This window comes from Nymphalis io, chromosome 7 (assembly GCF_905147045.1).
Source record: "Nymphalis io chromosome 7, ilAglIoxx1.1, whole genome shotgun sequence".
Lineage (NCBI taxonomy): Eukaryota > Metazoa > Arthropoda > Insecta > Lepidoptera > Nymphalidae > Nymphalis > Nymphalis io.
In genome coordinates this window covers 266,870-293,968 of record NC_065894.1, presented here as the reverse complement: position 1 = coordinate 293,968, position 27,099 = coordinate 266,870, and the positions used below count along the sequence as shown (strand labels likewise).

General features: G+C 34.0%; 1 protein-coding gene across 1 annotated transcript in view; it reads right to left on the bottom strand.

Moving 5' to 3' along the window:
- The window catches only part of LOC126769720 (visual system homeobox 2-like), a 121,122-nt gene that overhangs the window by 2,117 nt on the left and 91,906 nt on the right, over positions 1-27,099 (bottom strand). The window contains exons 7-9 of the mRNA XM_050488638.1: positions 14,225-14,399; positions 7,369-7,404; positions 1,167-1,297 (exon numbers count right to left, since the gene is read on the bottom strand). Of these exons, the coding sequence (XP_050344595.1) occupies positions 1,167-1,297; positions 7,369-7,404; positions 14,225-14,399 (342 nt within the window). The remainder of the gene's footprint in view (positions 1-1,166; positions 1,298-7,368; positions 7,405-14,224; positions 14,400-27,099) is intronic.

Genomic DNA, 27,099 nt, shown 5'->3' with positions numbered 1-27,099 from the left:
GAGTAGCTTACCATCAGGTGGCCATTTTGGAAATGTAACTTCCTTATTAAACACTGTTCTTGTACTCCTTAATACTGATTATTTTATAACCTAGTTAGGAGTACCTACAGTGCTACACCCACTTGATTGGAATTAAATTCATTTGTAATATTTAACTACTATGTTTAATTTCTATTATGAATAAAGAAATATTATAATAATTATTATTATAAAAAAAAAAAAAACAAACAAAAAAATCTAAGTTACATGTATGGGTAATACTTAAATCGTTATCACTAACGAATGACGCCGCGTTATAATGTATTGCATTCTAAGGAGACACATTTATCATTGCGTATTAATTGCATGCATACTCCGTGCGAGAATGTATGCGTGGACACGCGCCACATTTCTCGTTCGAGTTTTATTACAAATCCATTACCATAATATCACTATCAGAGCGGTAAGTGTTTTACATTAAATTAATGTTTTGTATAATTAACAATCGGCTAAACTCGTAAGTTCTCGACTGAAAATAACCACGAATCGGTTAATAGTTAAACATTTTAATATTATAACTGTTACTTGCATGCAAATGGTTTTCTAAGTAATCCCGTACGAATAAGCGTTGCTTATAAAATACTTATGTTAAAGAACATATCATTATGGTTATTTATAACCAGCGTTATATGATATCAAATGATTTGCTATTTATTTTTCCGAGACATTACAGCAATAATCATATACCTCGTACATAGGTACATGGTACCTGGTTAAAAAAAATCCTAATAACGCGTTAGTTAGTGTAATGTACCTTTGCGATTTGTCAGACTCAAAGGGCATACTAGTTGCGATTGAAGATGCACTGAAAACCACTTGACATCTTTATATCAGATCGATGGTACTAAATTATTGCCTTTTCATCCGATTCACAACTACTTGCAGCGCTTCAAATCGATGTGAAAATTAGAAGTAGTTTACAATCGAGTTCCTAGATTATCTCACCTACTGACTTTGACAATTACATACAACTGAAGTTGATAAAAAGCGTGCGGTGGTGACGCTTGCTCATTCAAAAAAGGTGTAAAACTCACTTAATTATAAAAAAGTGATAATATTGTAACTGTATGACTCGGACCAATGATGTAAAACGGTTATAAAATTGTATGGAAGTAACGGTTTGTTACCTGGTTGTCGTGCACGTCGTGTCGGTGCGGCGAGGCGGAGGGCGCGCGCTCCGCCTCCGCCTCGGAGCCCTCGCGCTCCGACCCCGACTCCTTGAGGTGCTGTGCCGCCTCCAACGACTTGCGGTGCATGCCTTAAACAATCAAAGGAATAACTTTTATTACACATACATGACAACTATAAGGGATCCAATATTTTGAGTAAAATTCGTAGATAATAATACTATCAATAAATATCCAATGACTGTTTATTGGAACGTTACAAGACTGATACCACTTGTTTCAAGTAAACTCGGGATGTTCAATGTCAAAATTGAAATCAAAGTACACGTTATTACAAGCACATTTGAATGGCCATTCTACAATGAATTATTCATTCATTGTAGAGTTACCATTGCTTAGAAATCACTGAGTAATTAAAGATAAGGTTCTTGGTCAAACTGGAGAATTTACCTCGTGTTCTCGAGCAGCTTATAGAATAATGTTAGGAATAATCTAAGTTGGTAACAGCTTTGGTAATATCATCAGGTGACATAGTCTCGTTTATTATCAACTATCATTAAAGAAAGAGCCAAATTATTGTCATAAAAGTTTCAATTTGAAACAAAGCAATTTAACGTTGCCTTGCACTAAACCAATTTCTCTTAAACCAGCAAGAAACAAGCGTTAAGCAAAAAATTAAAAAGTGTAATAATTGGGCACGGACGCACGGCAGTCCTTTTCATTTTTGTATGATAAAAATAAAAAAAGTGATTCGTTCCTAAAAATTAGATTATGAATGAAGTCCACAGAAACAAGTGACAGTCGTCGCACCGTAACGAGCTGCACAGAGGTCGCCTCCATTGTATCGGTAATGAGAATAGATGAAAACAATAACGTCTATATTTTATAAACACATAATTTTTTTTAATCTTCTGCTTTGAACGATAGAAATTTAATTCTTATAAAAGAATTATCGCTATCAACATCCTCTGACAATTCAATTGATCATTGAGTATAGTAAAAACAGACGAAGTTAGTGTTTTAATTTGTTCAAGATTGTTTAAAATACAACAACTGGCAAGTCAAACGTTTTGTAAGAAAATTATTTTTAGGTAACAAACACGAGATAGAACTGTTTATTTATTTTTAGGTTTAATAAATGTCATATTTAGTAATACATACGTAAGTTGTGTAAATATAGTACGTACGTAGCATTAGCACTCGGGGCGCTCATATGGATGAATTTGCAAGTGGAGGCTACAGCATTCGTGGTGAAGATAATAAGAAAATTATACTACCTACTAGATGTATGAAGAAAAACCTTAGTAACAAGTCGATCAAGAAGAAAATATGTACTTTTGTTTAAAGCATCGCCTGTATGACTGTCAGAGTCTTGAGTCGAGATGGCATCGAGAGGAAAACTGTATATGTCGGATAAAATTCTGCCAATTAAATAACCTCTCAACTGCATTGTTGTGGTGGTGGTAAAAGTAATGGACAATTTTAGTAAACATAACGATAATAATACCATTCCAAATATTATCCATGTATGTAAGTGCGCATATAGTTAGCTATATTCTTGTGATCAGTCTTGATATAGTTCAAATATGCAATGAACCCTTTGCTCTGAACTATGCAGAGAAATAAAGTTTTATCAGCGAGCTCGTCACTCGCGCTTTAATATCGTTTGACGGGATTTTACGAGATTTTTACAGCGTTGTCGCGCTCCTTGCTGAATGCCTAATCAGGAGACGTGTTTATAGCTCAGGGATTAGACGGCGCCTTCGCTGCTTTGCATAGAGCGCCCTGTTATGTATTTTTGTTTAATAAATTATGGTCTTGAAGATTATTCCGAATAATATCTTGGGTATAATGAAAGATGGATCAAGAAAGTATCTCAGAGAACTCCAAGACGAAAAAAGAAATAACAGACCACTAAGGACGTCAAAAGCGCGGAAGAATATATGGAGGGATGTAATGTCGAATGCGACACAGAGGCAACTACTACGTAATAGAAATATGTATATATATTTTCAATATAACGTCAAGCTTAATGTAGCAATAATAAAGGCTTTATTTATTTACTGTATTATACGGTAAGCAATATAAACGTTATTTCTTGAGTCATCAGACACGAGTCGGTATGTCTATTGTGTACATATTTAAAAGTAGCCAGGTTCACTTGTATACCTTAGCTCGAGGATTTTAGACGTCTTGCGCGATTGCATAGATACGATAACATTGATCAGTATCAAACTCGTTGAAGTGAACGGTTACAATATCTTTTTTATTGGAATAGGTATCTTTGGAATAGGTTTCTTAATAAATATCTTCTACGCTCAACAATTTTTAAAAGAATAAAATGGATTACATTTTTGTAAAATAATAGCTGTAATAGACGCTATGTACCTATGTATGTACATGTGTTGAGTGTACATACAACTGAGCTTTTTGTCTGTTGTCATCACGATCTTCTATACAGAATCTACATACATTACAAGTTTAAACTTGATTTCATCGTGTAAAATAACATTAAAGTTAAATAATTATAAAGTGTACAAGCACTTTATAACAAGAGATTGTTTGATTTCAGTGCAATATTTATTTTGATTTGATTTGAATATTTATAAAGATGGTCTAACAAACATTTTATCTATTATTGAAAGAAACTCAATCACGAGACCACCAATGTTTCCTGTAAGTAGCCACGCAGTTGGCCGTTAACTTTAGAATCCTCGCGTACAAGTGGGGCAGGCGGTCGGTCATCAGGGTCCTAATCACCGGGAGGTGAGCATTACACTCCAACTTTCACCATTACGCGCTGCTGATAATAAATCTACTTGATTTACTTGTGGTTACCGCGCACTCATCAGGCGAGAGGTTTCACAAGAATTTGTTTAGAAAACCCTACTGTAGACATTGTAAATTGATTAATATTATCGATAAAAGATTTCTTATTCGAATTTAATGGAAACATAATTTGAGTAAATTTTACGGCTCGTAGCCATCAATACATATGCGAGATGAAATAAATATTCACTCTTCCAATCATTCATTCATTTAAAAATACAGAATCGAACTCTCGTACCGTTTAGTCTCAAAATATGGATACACGAAAATAAAACTGAATATAATGATTTCCAAGCGGAAAAATAAATAGTGGCAGAATTGATGTATTAATATTTATTACTATCGCGTGTGGCATTTCTGTCCTTATTGACTTTTCTGTACACAGTACTATCGAATCCTATAAGATCCATCGTTCCTTTTATTATAATTTAAAAATATATATAACGAATTTTTCATTTGCATACAAATACATGTAGGTATGTATTATTACGCCATTTTCCATTATTATACACCTTACACATTTACGCGCTGTAATAAAACAGTACAAGCCCGGATGGCCTAGTGGTTAGAATGCGTGAATCTTAACCGACGATCGTGGCTTCAAACCCGGGCAAGCACTGAATTTTCATGTGCTTAAGTTGTGATTATAATTCATCTCGTGCTTGACGGTGAAGGAAAACATCGTGAGGAAACCTGCATTTGTCTAATTTCATTGAAATTATGCCACATGTGTATTCTACCAACCCGCATTGAAGCAGCGTGGTGGAATAAGCTCCAAACCTTCTCCTCAAAAGGGAGAGGAGGCCTTAGCTCAGCAGTGGGACATTAACAGGCTGTTACAGTTACAGTTACAATAAAACAGTTTCGCACGAATTGTCGTGTAACTACCGTGTTAAATATATTTCCTGTGATATGTCAATCTAAATACAACTTAGGATTACCTCCCTTCTACGACTATGTTTTACATTATATAACTATCTCGTTGGCCTAGTTGCTAGCTTGTAAAGCTAAACCAAAGACCTAAGACCCTGAGTCCTGTCCAATCCCGAGTCAGGTCGATAAAATATTTACTGATGTTTCGTCGATAACTTATCAACATCACAGTTATATCTCAGAGTTACTTTTAGTTTAATCCCTAAACTCTCTCGATTTGCGTTGGAGTGCTGTCCGTTTAGATTCTAAGAGTGTAACTCTAATTATGTAGGTAGCTATTTGTGTAGGTACATACTGGTATAGTATAATGTCTATGACTGTCCAAGCCCTAAAACTTTAAATGATTTTATCACATAATATAAAGATTTGACTAGGACTAAACAATTAATCTACTCCTACCAAAATAATGTTATTAATTTTATTAATACAAAAATTAAAACTAACTTAACACACGTTGTTTTTATTATATCAATATTAGGTCGATTACTGTAGATTCTACCAAGAAAAATCGATTTAAGTTGTAGGTATTTATTACTAAATATACCGTCAAAAATACTTTAAAATCTAGTACTTTTAGAAGATATTTTTATGTTACTGGTTTTGTAAGTTTCATGTGTTATAACGACGTATAACATACATTGTTATGTTAATAGCATTATTTACGAGCTACGAGCGTAGCACATCTCGTAGCATTTTATTATAAAAATATTGTTGATCTTATTTATAATATTTTCTTATGTGTTTAACATTACGTACGATGCGACGAGAAGTTTGAATAGTTTTTGTAGATAAGATTTCAGTAAACTCATGAATTTGACGTTTAGATTCAAGCGAGTTTCATACGTTGTATCGTGACATAAATATTAATAAACAATAAACGGTATATAATTATTAAAATGTTAATCTCACATAGTATTTTAAAGCGATCATATTGTAAGAAATGTTGTACATTTTGTGATGTTTTGAGTATAAAGAAAGTAAAAACTGATTTTTATCTGAAGTTTTGTGTGTTTGCTGTCCCTCGTCTCCTGTCTCCTCTCGCTATTGTCACTTCGAAACTACAGCACTAAGACAATTTACCTACTCGAAGTCAAAGCAAGACAGTAATTTCATGCGGTGCCTTCAAACGCCTATCCTTTTAGAGAGAGTGGTGTTTGGAGAAATCTTGAGGACACGATTCGATTGAGTTTCCACTACTGAGAGCACTCCATAGAACTTTTCATTCCAGTAATGGTTATGCTGCTTCCAGACTCACTAACTTATACAATTTTTAATTTATAAATGTATATTTTTGACAATGGATGCGGTGACGATAAAATATTATTTTATAGAGTACCTACTTTTGATTATCTAATAAAAATGATCGTTAAAAATTTGTACATTTTTATAAAATCACATGGTGCTATATATTTATATCGATTTACTTTTAAACAGTATATAAACAAGTAAAATAATATATATAAGTAAATTATAAGTCTTAATTAATTAACTGATACAGAATGTGCAAATATTAGTTTAAAAATCAAATGTTTCGCTTTCAATAACCTATTACCATGTTGTGATTTTCTAAAACAAATATTAGTTGTAATTTTTTTTACAAAATTGAATTTAAATTTAGAAGATACAATCAAATTCGTGAAGAACAATCGACGTGGAGTGTTTTATTCGCGCTAGCTCGCCTCATGTGCCTCTAGCCTAAGAGTGGTGGTGTCATTTAGTAAGATAAAAGAGTGATGTACAAAGCAAGTGTATAATAGGCAGATAATTCAGTAAGGCGCACTTCGCGTGCATTACAATCCATTTGCCGGCTCTAGCACTTTGATGTCTGCGCGAACAGCCACTCTTACTATACTAAGTCACAAAGTGAATAGGATGATAGAATTTCATCAGTATTGTTTTCTGATATATTTTTTAATTTCACTTTTTTTTTAATTGTTCAATAGCTGTCGCGCGGACTAGTCGCTCGTCCTAGTATGTTATTGTTGAGACGCAGTGTGCATTTAGCTTTAGGGTGACGTGTGTAGCAGACTTTTAATAATAAACTTTAATTTATTCTAATGTATTACGGATGATTTCTATTAAGGCAGCATGGACATTAATTTACGTATTGCTTCAATATAAATTTTGGTTTCGTACTTGAGAAACGAATACCTCGTATTGAGTGATTCGTAAAATTAATTACTTTTTAAATAAAACAAAATCAAATGTTTTTTTTACGTTTTTGTAACGCTTCATTATATTCTTAATTTTCTAGTGGATGGACTTTGCACAAGCCTGGGAGGGTACCGCTTACATCAGTTATTCTATGGCTAAATAAATACTCATTGCTGTTTTCCAATTTGAAGGATGAGTGTCTATAATTATAGTTGGTGGCGCATTGTCTAGTAAGAAATAATATTTCTTAGAGTCCCTAAGTCATTGAGCAAAGGAGACCACTTACCATCAGGTAGCCGATTTGCCCGTCTGCCATTCAGTTCTAAATACAAAAAATAGATAAATAAGTAACTAACTACCACAAGTAAACATTTTTTTATTGACATTACAAATAATTAAATGAAAACTGTTTTTGCTGTTATTTTCTAACGCAACTGTAAGCCCTATAATTTAAATTAAAGATATTAATAAATTACATTTTATAAAAACTAAACAATACTTTCCTTAGTGTGATGTATAGGATTTATTTAATCAAAGCAAATAAGCTCAAATTCGAGTGGTTTACTGAAAGCCCTAGAAGAGTCCACTATTCCCTCCTCGTGCCATGATCAGATCAGCTCAATGGTACCAAAGTGTTTACTGTCAAGCTTATATATTTGCAATGTATCAATTGAATACGAAATTATTTGTGAGAAAGTTATATTAGGCTTTTTGGTTTCGCTCATTTACTGACTTTGTTATTATTTACATTCAATTGAAGCTGATATGAATTATGTAAAATGGGAAATTAATTGTGAAATATCTATAATAAATATTTAACGATTAAAATAAGCGACTTCATTGTAATCATTCTATAATAAAGTTGTGTGTCTTAAGTACAATATTAACATATGGCACATAATAGAGAAAATGTAAGAACAAACTCGAGACTCACCGCAGATAACGGTCGTGATCGTGATGTCAGAAAGTGATACGCGACATTGACCGTAATAATTATATAATTACAATAATACACGCATCAAAATAGTATATCACCATTAGTCGGTTATCAGCATTTCACGGGTGATTAAGGAAGTGAGTTCTTACAGAATCCCATTGTAATGATGGTACTTTAAATTTCGAAATTTTGACTGTCGTTGCCTGTTGAGAAGATTTACGCTTACTTATAGAAAAAATATGATGTGATAAACGTCTAAAGATAAAATATACTCTGCTCACTAAATATATGGATTATAAGATCGATCAAGCCATCTATAAGAAAATTCCAATTCGTTCGAGCACCTTATAAGTATTCAATAAAAATAATAAATCGCCTAATCTATCTAAACAATCAAACTAAAGGTGAGAAACACCGACAAATAATATCAAAATAAGTTCTAAAATAAGAACCAGCCTGTAGTTTTTTAGTCTCAATTATACGAATTCAAATATTGCTCAGCAGTGGGCAATGTTTGGACATGAGAGTCCCACTGCAGGCCACAGTCTTCCTTTCCTTTTAAAGAAAACATTCAGATCTTATTCCACACGCTGCTCCACTGCGACTGAATGCGCGTTATCCACATGTGGAAGAATTCTATTCGTAACTTGCACGAATGCTGCTTGCAGTTTAAGTTTGTAATCTTTGCATTAGTATCCACGTATTACACCTACTAGGCCATCTTGATTAGAACAAGTAAATAAGAAAACCAATGCTCAATAAACCTTTAGAAACGATGATTAAGTGAGTTTGAATTAAAAAGAAATGAATATGAATCTTGCCAACATAAACGCTCACAACTATTACGCACACACGATTCATATAAGTCTGTGAGTAAGAGGTGTGTGTAATCTTAAACCATATCGATAAGGGGATATATACATATGACATATGCAATAATAGTACGTTCGTTTATTTTTCAATTAATGAATTTCTCTATAAATGCTTGACGTGTTTAAGGAAGACTGTGGTTCCCGTCATCACAAAGTAGACTAATCACGTCATAAGAAGATATTCGTCATTCCGAAACTTATCTAAATAAATAACATTAATAAAACCAAATATTTTAATAATAATGACAATATTATGAAACAATAACGGCTCATAATAGTATAAGATTCATTTTGAGTGTGGTGAAATGAATTTAGGAATCTATGAGATGTCACGTTGATTTAAAATTGGTTAATTTTAGTTACACAGATAATTGATTGGAAGCAAATATTATAACGATAATCGTTTATTAATTTCTTGTACAAAAATAACAAGGATGCAAATCTTCATTAAATCCTGTGATAGGAAATTATTCATTTTATTTTATTTTATTATTGAATTGAACACGTTCAAATGTGAACTTAAAAATAGTGCTGGATTATTTTTATATAATCCGACAGCGTTATTTACAAATGTATCAGTACAAACAAATAAATAAGACCAATAACCCGTTATCGTCGTTTAATTAAGTGCATCATTAGAGGATTATTTATTAAAAGATGTTATAAATTCTAAGCCATCACGTTCCGCTACCATGTCGAGTTCTATGCCCAAAGTTTGTGTGGACGAGATCGCTTTAGTAGCGATAGAAGCGATTTTGTAAGTCTCTTGTTTTTGTGTTTCAAATTGTTTTTAAATGTGCTGTACAATGAATTATATTTGATTTGATTCAAACTCTGTTTAGTCGTTCCTGATATCTGGTTCGTATCTATACCATTCACCTTATATATAAAAAATGATGCTTGTTTCTGTCCGTACGTTTTACGTTCGCGTATCTTTCAACTGAATGAAGTGAAACTATGTACAGTTTTTGTTGGCATATGAGTGGAGGCTTCAATACTAAGTGACTCAAGTCTATGATAACTATTTAAAAAAGATTGAACGATGCATTGAAATGCAAATTGCAAAAAAAAAATATATTTTATATTTACATTAAAATAAATAAATGTCCTAAATTTGATTTAATAGATGACTGCTATTAGATATTTATTTAACTACTCGATTCGAATACAATTTCTGTATTAAGACTTGAAAAGTTTGTCCGAATCGAATTATTTGTCGTTGGTGCTTATAACTTGCTTTCCATGTAATTTCCTTCAGTATTCAGATATTTTGTTTAGACGAACAAACGCGCAGATTATTTAGCGTTTTTTCTTCAATGTACAGCTTCAGTCTCGTCGATATATTTAACATGTAAGGATATGTTATACAACCACATCCAAGCGACAACAATACTCTCCGCTGCCGCCTCACCATCCACCGTCGATCAATTACCTAATTTGACGACTGACCACATAATGTAAGAACGTTACATAAAAAACACACACTCGAAATCAAAATAAACAAACGTCTAGCTCACACTCAGGTTGAAAACGAGTATCGTTAAGTACATAATTAATATGTAAGCGAGGCAGCCGCCGACCCCCGTAATCAGGGCTTAGACAAAACGACGGCCATCTTGCCCCGCCTCGCCCCCCCTCCTCCCCCGCGCGCCCCTCATCCCCCCGGGCGGTGAAGGCTGTATGCAGCCATGATATGATTGCGTTCTGATTTGCTAGATTCGTTTATGTATAGTCTCGGAGACCGACGGAGTTTTTGGAACGCAGGTGGATTTGTTTTTCATTTAATTATGTTATGTGGTTGTGGATTGGCGTTTGTTTTCATTTGTGAATTTCATTTTTGTATGTAAACGAAATGTATAAATGTCGTTGTTTTTCAATTGTACTCAACTTTTGTTCTGGAAACGTTTACTATTGTTATTTCACAAGTTTCGAGTTTTGTTTTAAGCGAAAAAATTAATACAACTTCATACCTACATAGGTACATACGTATCAATTAAATTAACACAAGGTGTAGTTAATCACTTGCTTACTTATAAAATTCACCATCAAATGTTATTAAAACATTAATGAATATTAAAGCGTATGTACTTGAGTTATAAACAATTTAACGAATAATCTCTTTTGGTTGTTATTACGAAAAGCGAAGTCTCTTTCGAAGTGAACTTGTTTATGTCACACGTAGCGGGGCCGCACGTAGCCACTGGTACGAACACCATGCTACTCAACAGCCCTTCGCAAATTCTTACCCGCCGCAGAAAACAAACTCTAAATACCGACAACGTCACCTCTATCGCAACTGAATAAGGCTTACATCGCTTTAAGAGAACTTCGTACGTCGTTGAGCGGAAAGCTGTGAAAAATGAACATCTCTTGTAGCCGAGATTAAAAATTACACATTGCTTTGTCTCGGCAATGTCTGACGCGAGTGTAGTTTTAAGCAAGATCTCTTTACAAGAGGGTGCTCTGTTTCTTGTCAGATTAACTTTAAAAAGATTAATGAGATAATCGTTTAATTAAAACAAATTAAGTTACTCTAATCTAAATGATATATTACATATTTACGCTCCAATTTACTTACATAATATTTATCGTTTTATTGATATATTATTGATTTTGTGGTGTACGTTTACAATATTGTTTAGTATGAAAAATCAAACAATTTGGAAATGAAAAAAAAAAAATATTATTGATAGACAAATTAGGTTAAAAGTTAATACCGTTGATTATAATACAAAGATAAACTTAAATATTAAGCAAAACTTATTAATGTTAAATCATATCTCTCGAGTACATATATGTCTGTTCAACGACTTTATATACTTATTTGACACTGAAATGTCGAAGGAATTTTAGTAGCTATCTTGCTAATAAGAACTTTGCCTTGGTGATCATATCATAGGTGATATCATCAGTTGCGGTTAAGCACAATATATTTAATTGAATAAGCAGTAAGCATATATGCAGCTATGAGTATAATGATATGTGTGATTTAGAAATAAGTTTAAACTTAACCAATACCTAATTAATTAATGCATATTTTATGTTGTTGAAGTGTTGATTTTGTTCAAGCTAATTAATGCATAGTCGAGTGTCTTAGTAAGTATGTAAGGACTCACCGGTCGGCGGCGGTCCGGGCCGGCGCTACGGGCGCGCAGCCGATCTCCCACTCGACTCTTGAACAAAATCGACACTTTTAGTAGGAGAATACGATTGTCTACGGACAGACTACATAATGAGCGCTGTCTGCAGACATTACTAAGGTACTGCATGAGCCATCATTAGTAAGAATAATCTTTATAAGAATTAAAACGCGGTCGTAGTAGCAAGTTATAAGATAGCTATTTGACTTTGGCATTCACTTCCAATGAAATCGCGACAGTCAAAGTTTAAATGACTTTTATTAATTGCATATTTAATTATGATTATTTAAAGCGAAAACATATAACATTGGTTGTGGAGAGACTAGAATTTTTCCGCGTTCTCTAATTGCATATTGATTGAGTATGTACTTAATATTTAAATTCACTACACATAAATAATGTACTAAATACACAAAGACATGCACAATCTATTAAAATAAAATAATCATAATAAATCATTGAGATATTGTTCGTATTCTATTCATAATTTCATGCAGCATCCGACTGAGATGAAACTTTGTAACTGTAAAAATTATAATTGTTGTTACCACCTGTGTGGAGCTTTGGTAAATGTTATTAATGTCACAAAATTAAAATACTATTTAAATAACGATTTCATTCTTGACTTTATTCAACAAGTTTGATCAACCTTATTATCATTTCGTTATACATGTTATTATTATCTAAAAATAATAGTCAGTTAAGTCCACTTTAACCGAACCTATTGAATAATATTACTAATAAATAAATATAATATAATATTTTTTTTAATATCAATAATAATCAAGTGATATTTTGGCTTAAACTTTGGCTGTTAATTGACTTATGACAAGTTATTATGTTAACTTTATTTTTGTTTTCTCAAAGTGAAGTTGAGTTTAAGACAGACAATCTATAGCAGTATTTGTTTGATACATATACAAAAAAACTGATAGCATTTCCAAGACGTTGAAAGTAGAATAAAGATAATTTGAGTAATTATATTGATAGCATGCAATGTTCTGACACACTAGTTCACTTGATAAGGAATTCAACGTCCGTTACTTATATGATAACTTCAGGCTAAGAAGCATCGCAGATACATAGGTTATATTAATAATCAATCTACATATTAGAAAACAAGCTATAAAAATTAACATAAAGGAATTAGACACAACTTTATACAAGTTGGGGTTTCAATCGTTCTCCTTTAGTTTTTGTTACTAGCATATATGTAACCGCTTGCACGGAATTTACGTCAAATAATATTCACCTTCATTATATCCCTAAATACAACAATGTCTAATAATATGTCCATACTAATGAGATATCACTAAGATGATGAAAACCACTAGATGGTTTTTTATCTCAATGTACACAATTTAACTTTCGCGAACGAAAACTTCAAATCAAATCAAATATTCTACATTATAACGAACAACTTATAAACACAAAAGCAAGACAAGATGTAAGATAGCGTTCTTAGCGTTATGAAAGCGATCTATTCCAGACAACCTTTAGGCATAAAAGTTCTCCATACTATTGAAAATAAAAGTGAATTGTTCAATGTAATAATTAATTTACTTTTTGTTAAGATATATTAAGACTGTGTGCCAATTAAACGTAATGACTTGTTTTAATTAAACTATTATTAATTGGTAATGCATTATAAAGATTTCGCTTAAACCAATCAACGCTAATCGTAAATTCTAAATTTGTCACATAACCGGATTTAATTCCACATTAATATCGGAAAGCTCGTAGTGTATTTGTATTTATATAGGCTTATATATGTGCATGTATGCATGAGCGAGTGAAAAAAAGCGAATATGATATTTCTTTTTGATTTTTTTAATAACTTTAATATTATCACATGATATTATTAAATATAATTTCCTGATTTCTTTTTTTCAGAGATAATAACATTTAATTATCAACTAAATTTTAAAAATGCAAGCATTTTAAAAGAAATTTAAATATAGGTACTCGTAGCAACAATTTAAAATGGCTTAACGCAATATATTAATATAAAAGGGAGAAAAATTGAAGCGTTTTAGATCTATTTGGCAACACGGCAGAAATAAATAAATAAAAAAAACTTCAAATGCGCTGTAACTTTACATTGATGCGCATTATCGTGCTTTGTTTAATTGTAAAATATAAAAGATTGATTACTAAAAGAGGTCCGAACTATATTGCTCAAAGTAATCTTACCGAGTAGCCAGGGCGCCACATTGTCGTTCTCCTTGGCGCTCTTCAAGATGGTTTCCGGTAGTGGAAGCGAGTGGCGCACCATCGCCCCGTAGAGGCCGTACTCAGCCATGATAGTGGACCGGCCCCAGCACTTCTCGGTCTTGCGCCACTTGGCTCGTCGGTTCTGGAACCAGACCTGGAACAAATTGAAACTGTTATATTTTGTATAAGTAACAGCCTGTAACTGTCCCAACTCTGGAAAGTAGCGCAGGATCTTCTCTTTAAGAGAAAATTCCGAGCTTATTTCACCACACTGCTGAATTAAGATAACAACTTCGCCGACATATATAACGCCAAATTTTCGTGATTTCATTGTAAATTTCATAGATTGGTGGACTGGTGGTAGGGCTTTGTGCAAGCTCGTCTGGGTAGGTACCACCCACTCATCATATATTTTACCGCAAAACAGCAGTACTTGATATTGTTGTGTTCCGGTGTGAAGGGTGAGTGAGCCAGTGTAATTACAGGCACAAGGGACATAAAATCTTAGTTCCCAAGGTTGGTGGCGTATTGGCTATGTAAGCGATGGTTGATATTTCTTACAATGCCAATGTCTAAGGATATTGGTGACCACTTACCATCCATATGCTCGTCCTTCCTATAAACCTTTTTAAAATGTTCAATGTGCTTTTATAATAATATCTATATAATATATGTGTTAGTTGACGCACTGTTAATGTTTTCATGGCAAAATAGCATTCGCAAAATGCAGTGATTGGTCGTAATTGAAAACGAGCCAGCGTCGGTACGGCGGCAGTGCTCAGTCCGCAGTAACTAAGCATATAAAACAAACCAATTAGCAGCACACTGTGAGGCTAGATTAAATTTTCAAATATAGAACCGTACTGTGTGCTGACTTAGGGCTGGTACTAATTAATTCGTTAAAAAAATAATAATTCATCCGTCAGTTTTTTCAACTGTTAATAGGTTTATTAGAGTGTGTATTAAGCACACTAGACATATAATTTATTTTATTTTGATATGTTCCATCTCTCGTTATTTAATAAATTGCGTTGTTATAAGATAATTATTTCTTAAAATAAACAATTAATATATTAAAAACATCACCAACATTAATAATAATGTATATCAATTTGTGGTAATTTAAACAAATACTTACATATATTAAAAAAAAAATTGTGTCAAGAATTTTCAAGAGAATTTTATATTTTAATAAAATAAAACTTACTAGGTACTGCATAAACTTATTAATGAAAACTATAAACTTGTTAAACTTCTTAATAAAGTTCTAATATATCAATTAATTTAATTCGTATTTACATAATAATAATACGAATTCAAATTCCCACGAGTGTGACAACCCTAACGACGGGCGCTCGTCTCTGCGAAACAGTTAATTTCTAATTAAATTTGTTAATTAAACTCGATCCACGTTCGCGGCGCAAATTAATACTCCACTCTATTATATTCAGACTACCCACTACCTACTGGCTCTGTCCTACCTCGCTACCTGCGCCCGGGATACTATGTAGATTATAAAGGCATTCATTCAACAACGTCCTATGTCGGGGGCTTCGTACTGTGCCAACTGATGTATAGTAAGATGTTTTGTTATTAGTGGACATAACGCGAACATAATTGGTCGAACTAATCCTTACCTTCTATATAATAAATCCGAAGTGTTTGTTCGGTTAAAGTCGATAATCTTAGACTCTATCGGTTCTCTTCAATTCGTCTACACATACTTTACGCTGCGACTCTACATGTGTTTATTATTTGTTATAGAATAATAATTGATCGCTCTAAATATGAAAATTGATCTCTTAAAAAGTATAAAAATAATAATGTTTTAAGCTATTTTTCCAACTTTTACTGTGTATATTATCTCTGTGACGTGTACACTCATCTTTGCTTTAAATTACTTCCCAATTGTATAACATTTTAATGTTTTTTTTTTAAATGAAGATCGAACAACAATCATCGTGAGAATTATTTAAAAATCAACCTTTAAATATGTTGCTTTTGAGCGACATAATGGAAATACATAATTTACTTTATAATACTTTTATATATATTCCAAATATACTTTCGATAAAAAAAATATAATATTTAAAAAGAAATATTTTTTTAAATTTTTTTTTTTGCTTACCTCGGCCAGGTATTATTAGCCAGGTATGGTTGGTTTTATCGATAGCTTTGACGCCAGAAAATGGCGAAAAGAGCTTCCTATTCTTATTCGGATCGCATTATGTCTGTAACGAATTGTAAGATTCAATAACCGAATATTTGCGTCACCTTTGTTTGTGCAAAAATAATATTATATTAGGCGTTTAACGATCAATAAATCCTTACATCTATTTTGTACAATAATAATAATAATGATTTATTTATTATTAACAGTTTTAACTAAAAAATAAAATAAACACTACTAGCTACTATTATATAATTTACTGGTCCAGCTAAAACTTTACAACGGCGGTTTATAAATACACAGTCCAGTCTGTTAGCAATCATGCTTAGAATTTTGTTGGAGCTGGCCCGCACCCTGTGAATCAAGGATGCACACTTTTTTCGCATTAATGCGTAAAACCAGTCCGAACAAACAGAGCCAAACAGCGGTGATTTTTCTATTTTAATGCTTTCGATATACTTAGAAAGAACATTAATTTTTCCAAATATTTTCATTGTTATATTTACTTTTAGTTTGTTTTCATCATGTTTCGCGATACAGGTTGTATTGAGATATAAGATACAAGTTACATTATCGAAGTTTACATTAATTGATGGATTATTGGTCATTTGAGAGCTTCAGACAAGAATCTATAATAGCTCAACTTGAGAAGCTGGCTTAATTAATTCAAATAAAATACATGAAACACGAAACGTGAATAATTAAAATACAAACCGAGCAGAAATGAGGAATGATAATAATAATCGTACACGAACACACACGTACGTGTAAGCCGGGACGCCGGCGGGCGGTCCACGATATTGATTGGACCGCGGTAGCCGGTGACAGTCTGATTGTGGCGCGAGATTAGGCCCACGCCTAATTGTTCGTCGGCGTTACACTTGCTCGGGGCGCTCCACGCTCGGGAAATCGAATTTCCCGGAACGCTGAACGTTACTTGATATGGGAACTGGAAATGCGATTAGGTATCCGTTGCGTTCGATCCATTACGATGTTTTTCATGGTTTTGCTTTTTTTTATATTTCTCGATAACTTCGGTCAAACATTGCGTTATTTAATAACTTATTAATTGTAACATAATTATATGCTCCTATGTAAGAGTAATATTTATATTATGCTGGTTTTCTTCTGCGTGTCAGCTTGATTCATACCAAATTGCATCAAAATCGGTTTAGTGATTTAGCCGCACAAGCGTAACAGATAGACAGACAAGCACATTTACTGTCGCATTTATAATATTAGTATAGACGTCGGATAAGCTAAATAAACATGTAAGACACACAACGCGATTCTGTTATTTTTAGATATTTTTATTTCGTGATATATATCAAGATCTATGAAATTACGAAAATTGTTGACGACCCTGTCGACCGTTGCTGTAATATTCGCGTGTATTTTTGCAAAACCGCGAGTTTAATTTAAGAAAGCTGAAATCTGCCTAGTGGCTCTATGAAACATTTCTCGTTATTCTTTGTACTTTATGATTTGATCCTTAATGGCGACTGAAATATCCACGACGTATATTTATTAATTCATAAATTATCAATTATTGTCTATTACAATGATATTGTAAATCATCAAGTATGTCCCGACTAACAAAATTGCGGCTACAGCAAAGTATTCTTGATCTACAGCCAGCGTTTCGTAGTGAAAGCAATTAATCTTAGGATGATTGATCCCGTATGCCAGTGTCAATCTGATTTTGGTGCGGAGTTGGGCTCGCGACGCGCATGTGATTGTTTGCGGATCAGCCCAGCCCGACACTCGTACGCGGAAATGCGATTATACGTCTGATTACATCAGAAACCATCACACGCTAATTCGATTGTAAAGATTTCCCTACGTAGCAATATTTGTAATACTTTTCAAATACATTAATGAAAACAAATTTTTTTTTTACTGTAGCATATTGGATATTAGATTTTTTTTAATAATAATAATTACTTAAATGTTTACTTCAAAAACGAAAGAGTTATTCTCTTTGTTTTGAGGACATTTAAAGTATATCTCTCAGCTGTATAGAAAATGCTAAGCAACGAAGCACACAGCATAAGAATAGCGAAAATATGGGGGTGTATAAAAAAAAAGACCGTTTTATCATATTTAAGATTTAAAAGTCTGTAAATATTTTATTCCTATTTTATACTTACCAATACTTAATAATTCCTTTAGAGCATTCTCTAAACTTGATTATTCCTATCCGACTTTTTAAAAAAAAGCCTGGTTTAGTTATTTGTTTCAGAGAAGAAATGTAACAGTTTTCTACGAAATTCTCGTAATTATAAGGCATTACTGGAAAAAAAAATTTACAGCCGCTCAAGCAACTCGTGAAATTATTAAATATGAAGGTGAAGGTGTCCTTGATCAGTGCACTGCGCGGCGTTGATTTGAAAAATGTAGCAGTGGAGATACGACGTTGGAAAGGAAGAAGGACTCCAGGCGACCATTAATGGATATTAATGAGGTTCTGCAGAAAGCCTGTTAAGTCAAATCCGTCTACAAGTACTCGCGAACATGCCAGGGAGCGTAGTGTGTCAAAAAATACTGTAAGTCGCCATCTAAGCTCCATGAGGAAGGTGAAAAAGAGCAGTAGACTGGTCCTTCATTAACTTATTCCTCAGCAATCAGCTAAAAGGTTAGCAATTTGTGAAAATTTACTGAAAAACCTTGCTGATATGAGATTTTACCGGAAGATTATCACCTGTGATGAAAAGTGGGCTTACTGGCGAAATCCGAATACCCGTGAGCAATGGCTAGGTCGCGGTCAAACTGCTTTTCCGGTTGCTGCAAGGGGGCAATTTGATAAAAGCCCATGCTTTGCGTTTTTTGGAATTTTGAAGGTGTTATACATCACCAATTTGTTCTTGATGGATGCTCTATGAACTCTGAACTCTACTGTGAACAACTGGATAAATTTTACGCCAAATTATCAGATTAATCATCAGATTAATTATCAGAGCGTTATCCTGCTTTGACCAACCGAAAAGGAGTTTTATTCCAACAAGATAATGCTCGTCCTTACACTTGCCGTCGAGCCAAAGAAAAGGTTGAAGAACTTCATGGGTTCGAACTCCTGCCTCATCTACCATATAGTCCAGACCTCTCACCATCAGATTACTACTTCTTTCGATCCATACACCATTTTCTTCAAGGGAAAATATTTAATAATTTTGCATAAGCTTAAATTGCGGTCCAAGAGTTCTTTGACAGTAATCCCAAGGAATGGTATCAGCGTGGCATCAAGCAATTGGCTAGCAGATGGCTAATGACGGTTGATAACAATGGACTACTCTTCAAGTATTAATTTTATTTTATATGAAAGAAATAATAATACAAATATTTGGTTAAAAAACAGACATTTTTTTTGATACACCCTATTAAGATCATATGCGGACGAGAGAATATGAGTATGCGTGTGTATGTTAGAGAGAGACTTGAATATTTTCTCTTTATAATCCATAATAAAACACATATAACAAGAGAACCATCTGAAACTACATGTACTCAATATAAAGTGCAAATATGCAATCTATTATAAGAATAGACTTACAAAATATAATGAAATACTTCTGTCATTTCGTTCCGCGTATTTTTATGGCAGTCAGGTAGCATTACTACAAAGAAGTATAATTTTAATTTCATAATGAAGTAATACACAAAATATGCAAGCAATAGCAATTACAAGTAATTTGTACTTTCGATACATCTCACAAACAGACAATCCTTCACTGTGATGTTACGTCCACAAAAGCGTGTAATTGGGGCTGTACGTGTACACACTCGCACGGCGCGGCGCGGCTCGGCTCGGCAGCGCTCTGAATTTCCTAATTAACATAGAGGCACAAAGGTTCGTGTAATTGTTAATTTGGCAGCACATTCGGGCCCGTTAATGATGCGTAGCGCCGTGCGAGGGAATTACTCCAACCCGACAATTTATTACTTGTATGTGACAGAGCCTAGCTCCGGAAGGCCTCCGACACGAGCGAAACAATGTTCGAATGGAGACCATTGCAACTGGACACATTAGTTTAAGGGTCGTATTTGTAATGCTTGCAAAACAATTTGTTGGGTACCCGTGCGATTCTATAGCTGTTGGATTTAAAGTTAGAAAGCTAACTCCAATAACAGAGGGTAATTTTAAAGTGAAGCAAACAAGCTGCGTAATGTCTCTAACTTTGAAATGACGATAGTTGCTCGAATGGACTATCTGTTTAAATTGTACGTTAAGGGCGTAATGAATTAAACATTTTATAAAATTATAAGTGTCATGTTTATTGTTTTTTGTAACTCTACATATTATTTTCGATATAGATTTTTATTGTGTTAGATTTTTTCGGGCAAGTTTCCTGTCCGCGCAGTAATCGCGCAACCAACAGTAGCATAATTAGGTTCATTTGCACTTCAAGTACCTGTACATATTTTTTATTTCAGAAATTGAAAGGGTTTTTAGAAAATTGATAAAATTACCATTACCATCACCATCATCATCATAATCATCATCACGTATCCATCGTCCACGTGAATTTAAACATTTGATTAACAGGTTGTTCATAATCATTAAAAAATTACACTTAAAATTTAATTGACTTTAATATATTTTCTGACAGTGTATTGCGCAGCTATGCATGTAAAATTATTTACCACTTGTGGCGTTGGTCGTCAATCAAATAATTGGGGGGATCATCATTGCTATAAAAAGACTCGCGGGAAGCCGTTAGATGCGGCCAGCGCAAGACCGGCTAACATGTAAATCCTTGGGAGAGGTCTTTGTCATGATGATGATGATGAAGTGTTGGGTATGGACCTATATTGAGGGTTATTAACATTATATGCAATGAAAATTATTTAAAAATATATTGAACTGTAAGAACAGTTTTCATAAACTAAAGTATATGAACAAATACACTTAATATTATTATGTTTTAATCAACAATAACGCATTAGACAGTATCAACCCTCCTGTACTAATATTATTGAGCGTGAATCGCAGTATTCAGCAATCAGGAGCGAAAGTGTAGCACTCGGCTACAATATCTAATCTGTGGCACAAAAGGGATAAGCGTACAATCAAGGCGGCAAGTGTCCCTCAGGGCCGGCTCCCCCGGGGCCGCGTTCTGGGCCCGCTACTCTATTATTAGTATCTGTTAAACGTAACCGCTTTGTAAGTACATTGTTCATATTTTACTCATTGATAAATCAAAATTGATTAGTGTAAGTGCGAACTTCGAGCCGGTTTAATTACGGATAATATCTTTACATTTTTCTTGGTATAATCTGTTTAAAGTTCATGTTGAGGTCTATAGTGGAGAAATTTTGTTTTTTTTTGTGAAAGAGAAAAAAAGAGCATTTTTTTATTAAATGCGAATTAAGTACTTCCTTAATATACATATTATGTAGGTTTTCTCCCAGTGTTTTTCTACTCTTAATGATTCATATTAAATAGATAAGAAACTTCAGATTTCTATGTTCTAGGCAGCTCTTTATGGAATTAAAAAAATAATCTTTTAAAAATGCCTCCGTGCAAATGTACTAACTACCTGATGGTAGTTGGAACACATAGTGAGTGAATGGTCCAACCTCTAGACGGGTGTACAAAAAGCCTTTTGGACCGGTAGAGTAGCAAGACAAAGATCTAAAGACATATCGTAAACATTGGAAATATTAGCCACATAGTTAACATTACTGGCGTCACATAATTTCTCATAACTCTTCTGATAAGACCTATAAATAATCATAAAAGACAAGCATTTTTTTAAGGGAATGGAGCAAGTGCAAGTTAAAACAATTAATAGATTAACCCGTTACAAATGAAATGAGCTCGGGGGCACAGCCTTAATTTATCAGCGCCGGAGCTCGCAATGACGCCGTCAGCCGTCACTCCGAGCGGACACTCAGCAATTTCATTAAGCCAAGGAGCCGTTCTGAAACCGGTGACAGTTTAAATAAGGCGAGTGAGTTCACAAAGGCGTTCTTATTTACGGAGTGCATAATTTCATTTCTTCGGGCGGCTTTGAATGGAGTTTTCGAACGGGGAGCGGGGCGTGTCGACCAATCAGGTGCAGGCGCGGGCTAAATGGAGTTGCGATTGCGTCTGTTCTCAATTTGGCGGCAATTTGCGGCACAATGACGCTGCGGACGGTTCCCGCGCCGCCCGCGCTCGGCGCCTCGCCTTAACAGGTTATTATTCAATTTGGGGTGCGTCCGACAGATTTTGATTAGTCAATAAGTTAATATGCGGTTAACGGTGACAGTTTAACAGCTTTCACTTTGAACCGTAATTGGGAGGTGTGTGGATAATCTAACCACTTATTTAAAGGCGCAGGTGAGGTGGACTTTAATTGAAGTTGATCAATAAATAAAAAAATGTTTGTTAATTTGTGTCATCTTGATTATATGTCAAAGAGATGCGCAGGAGTCCATACGTGGTACGAGAAATAATGTATTGTTTACTGTGAAGAAAAATGCATAATAGTGTATAAATTATTACATGAAGTACCTATTATTTTGTAGACAACTAAACCCCGAGTTACGTTATAACACCGAGATAAAATAAACTACTTATACGCAATAACAGATACCCAATAATTACGCGTGATTGGTGGAAGCGGAAATGTTAAAAAGGCTCCAATTCATATCATTGATTGCGCAAGTCACACGGTAACAATGACGTATAGTAATGAAAATATAGAGTTAACGAGACCGTGAGCCGACTTCCGACAGCGGCCGTAAAATAAACAAGACGAGGCATGTCACGGGCAAATTATATGCTGGTGTGGCTTGGAGCGAGGCGGAGGCGACGAGCGTGAGCGTCGGCAGCGGGTTTTACGTGCAGTATAACTGTTATGCAGATGTTACAAGAGATAGCGAAATAGGCTAGAGTTAAGACCATTGCATCGTAGTGGATATAGAATGTTATTTGATCTCTTTGAAACGTATCGTAGAAAGAACGGGATGACTTAAATACTCAATACATAATTTGGATTTAATGACATTAGGATTTTAAATTGTGAAATTTGGATTATTAAGTATGTCTATTGCAACTATATTATATAACTGTGAAAAAATATTTTGAATACAAAAATATAATAATACAAATATTGTACAGCATATCTTACTTTTAATAAATAATTAATAAAACGAAATCGCTACCGCTCGTAGTTTACGCCCACAGAGCAGCTGCGCTAACTAGGCAACTAGCGGCCGTGAATAAGCGATTTCGGGCAATCGCTCTGTCCAGTTTGCTCGATCAACTCGTAATTGCTACAATATCGATAATAATATCGATAATTTGCCACCGTCGTCCGTCTGACGTCTAATCAATGGAGGTACGTTTGACGAATCAAAACGAGAGCGTGCCATTGGACTGGTTATTGAAATTAAATTATCGTGTTATAATGTTATACTTTCAGTAAAAACGCACTTGGAAGTTTATATAAAAAAAATATCATATTTAAATATAAATACTTTTACAGATTTGTTTAAGAAAATAATATAAAAAGGGCCGGGGAAAACACTGACTCATGAGTTCATCAATTCTTCGTGAGTTTATAAAGAACTGACAAATTGATTTCTGATTTATATGAATAATTTAAGCACTTATATGGAAATTTCGTGGTGATAATGATAAGAAGAGTAAGCAACGGAAGAGTGCACACTCTTCGGGTTTAATTGTTTTAGGATATTCACAAATATCATAATATATGTTAATTGGCAGATGATCTCATTACGGATATTAATTTAAATTATAAAATCTTCGAAAATAATACGGCTGTCATCGCGTGCATCTTTTAAAAAATCCTTCACATTTGTTTGTAAAATGTTCTTTTATGAAATGTATCAAACAGTACTTTATATTTATTTTAACTAAATAGAAAGAGTTCGTGGAAAACGAAATATCACATCCGTTTCTTTCAAAATCAAAATACGTATACCACATACTTATAATGGCGGCACGGTGGCCGAAGTCTCAATGACGCTTCAAATACATACATAGATTACATTTCCATATAAAACAATATAATTACATAGCTTAAATGGATAATAAGCGTAAAATTATTCAATATTAATATAATCTACATATACACAATTCTTGTAACTCCAATCGATTTACGATTAAACACAATCCGCTTACTCGCTGAAGAGGGCTCGGGTCCTTGACAGTCCCAATATTTTTAATTGAAACGAGATTAGATCTTCCACATGCAGCATTCATACGCTCAATCATATCGCAGGTATGACGAGCGTCATCCGCGTTTCGATTTAATACCGGTATTACAGATTATGTCGATCGCTTTGTGATGCAAAATTGAAAATTTATTTTCCCCATTTTAAATATTGAGTTCTGAGGAAAATTAATGCGTGAAAGCTCGTCGATGTGAAATTTCAGTTTTGGGTCATTATAATAATATGGACGGTAACATTCAGTGTAATTAATAAAGTGTTAATTGAGTTTTAACGATTTTATTGCGTCCTTTTGTATTAAGGTAAGGGCTGTCAGCTCGCGTAATTGTATATTTAATTAAAAATTAAGTAAAAGTAATGACTGTAGCACACACACAGTTTTTACACACACTTCATTTTTAAAACATTTAATAGTTAATAGCTGGCTTTTATACTTTCCTTTTTTATAAAATTCCAAGATAACCAGAACTTCTTACAGTGTGATCGGTAAACTATCTCTATGCAAAAAATCATAACAATGGAACATGGAAGGACCATCACCAATCGCAATCATATTTTCGTATTTATACTAATCATCATCGTTCTCATTGAGGGTGACGATCATATCCACCTGGTCGGTTTTAGTAACAGCAGTCATTCTCAACTACGGGAGACTAGCCTGCGTGCAAACACAGGTGCAATCTCTATTATGTCACATTCGTAATCTGACGAGTCAGGTGACCGCAAATAGTTCAGGCGCGAACCGACGATTTTACGTGCTTTCCAAGAATTAACCTAGTTAATTCAGTATTATAAGCTAACCACTAGATAAATAAGGCAATCACACCTAACTTATCGTAATACCTATAACAGTGGAAGCTCAACACTTTAGGAGCATGTACTCCTAAAGTGTTGAGCTCATCAATTTCGATAACCTCTAACGACACATCCAAATAATAGTAAATCATAATAAAAACGACAAAAACTAACGATAAGTAAATATAATAATTCGACAATAAGGCGGAGGTGGAGGGAGGAATGCGGAGGGAATGCGTCAAGCGCGAGGAACACTTGCGCTAACATAATCAGCTGAGTTATTGTCCATATTAGACCAATTTCGTTGTTTGCTTAACTGTTTCTGAATGGTGATCTTTTTAGAGGAATTTTGTTTTCGACAATTTGTAACCACTATTGTATTGGTTGTTGTATTGAAACGCAAAAATTCAAATTATTGCTATATAATAGAAGAATAATGTCCACCAGACCGATTTCGGTCATGGTGGCCAATCTCAAGAATGATTAGCCAACTACACAGGAGATATTATAGTGCACAAGTGTGTGCGCAAACTCAGGTACACTCTCTATTCCCTAACTCTCATAATCCGATGAGATGGAAATCCGACACGACCTAAAGAGTTCAGGTGTAGGACCAACGGCTTTACGTGCTTTCCAATGTACCGGAGTGTACACACTTCCAACTTCCAGACTCTGGGCTGCTACTGAGAATTTTCTGACAGAAAAACCCAATAACTTTTTTATTGGCCCGACCTGGGAATTGAAACCAGGATCTCCATATCTGCGGCCTTACATCAAGCCACAAGACCAACGAGGCAGCCGATGATAGGAGAACCATTAATAAGAGGATGGTGCCTCCTCAGATGGGATTGCCCAAAGCGTTACACCAATTGTGAACATATATCTACGAGTTTTAGGATACAACGGTAAATCTTCACATTTCGCAGGATATAAATTAATGCTATTTACTTAAATACTTCGTAGAAAAGATGAAAGAAGATTACTCACTTATCATTTCAGTCATTTTTAGATATGTAATCAGGTCAGAGACTCAGGAGCAGTTGAAGATACAAAGTCTAGTCTCTTTAAGAACGTTTGCTTTTGGTTTAAGTAGCCTCATTTACAACGACTTATCTGTAACTATGTAAGAATGAGATAGAAATATTTTTTATTAATAATAGTTTGTGTCAAAAATGTTTGCGTTCATTTTTATATACTATAGACATACACACATGTATGTATGTATGTATTCCTGTTCTGTCAAGCAGTTAGTAAGCTGATATTAAATTCATAAATGGATAAAGAGTTGAGATCGTCGAGTCACGTCGATTAGTGTGCATGCAGCGAATCATTACGCGCGCTGAGTCGGTGCCGCCATCTTATTGTGTCCACCATTTTACTGTCACACATGTCAAACAGCAAAATGCAGCGGAAACGATGCATTAGTGTGTAATAGTTGTTATTTCTACCTGCATTTGTTATTAAAATAATATCGCAGTCAGGCTGGCCACATGCTTTGAACACATGGCTCAATGAATAAAGTAACTATATTTTTAATTATCCCAATATAAAATAATAATAATAATATATATAATAATATCCTGGGACATTTTTTACACACGGCCATCTGATCCCAAATTAAGCTTGTACAGAGCTCGTACTATGGAAACCAGACAACTGATATACTACATATACTATTTTTCTCTTGAAAATAAATACTTATATAGAT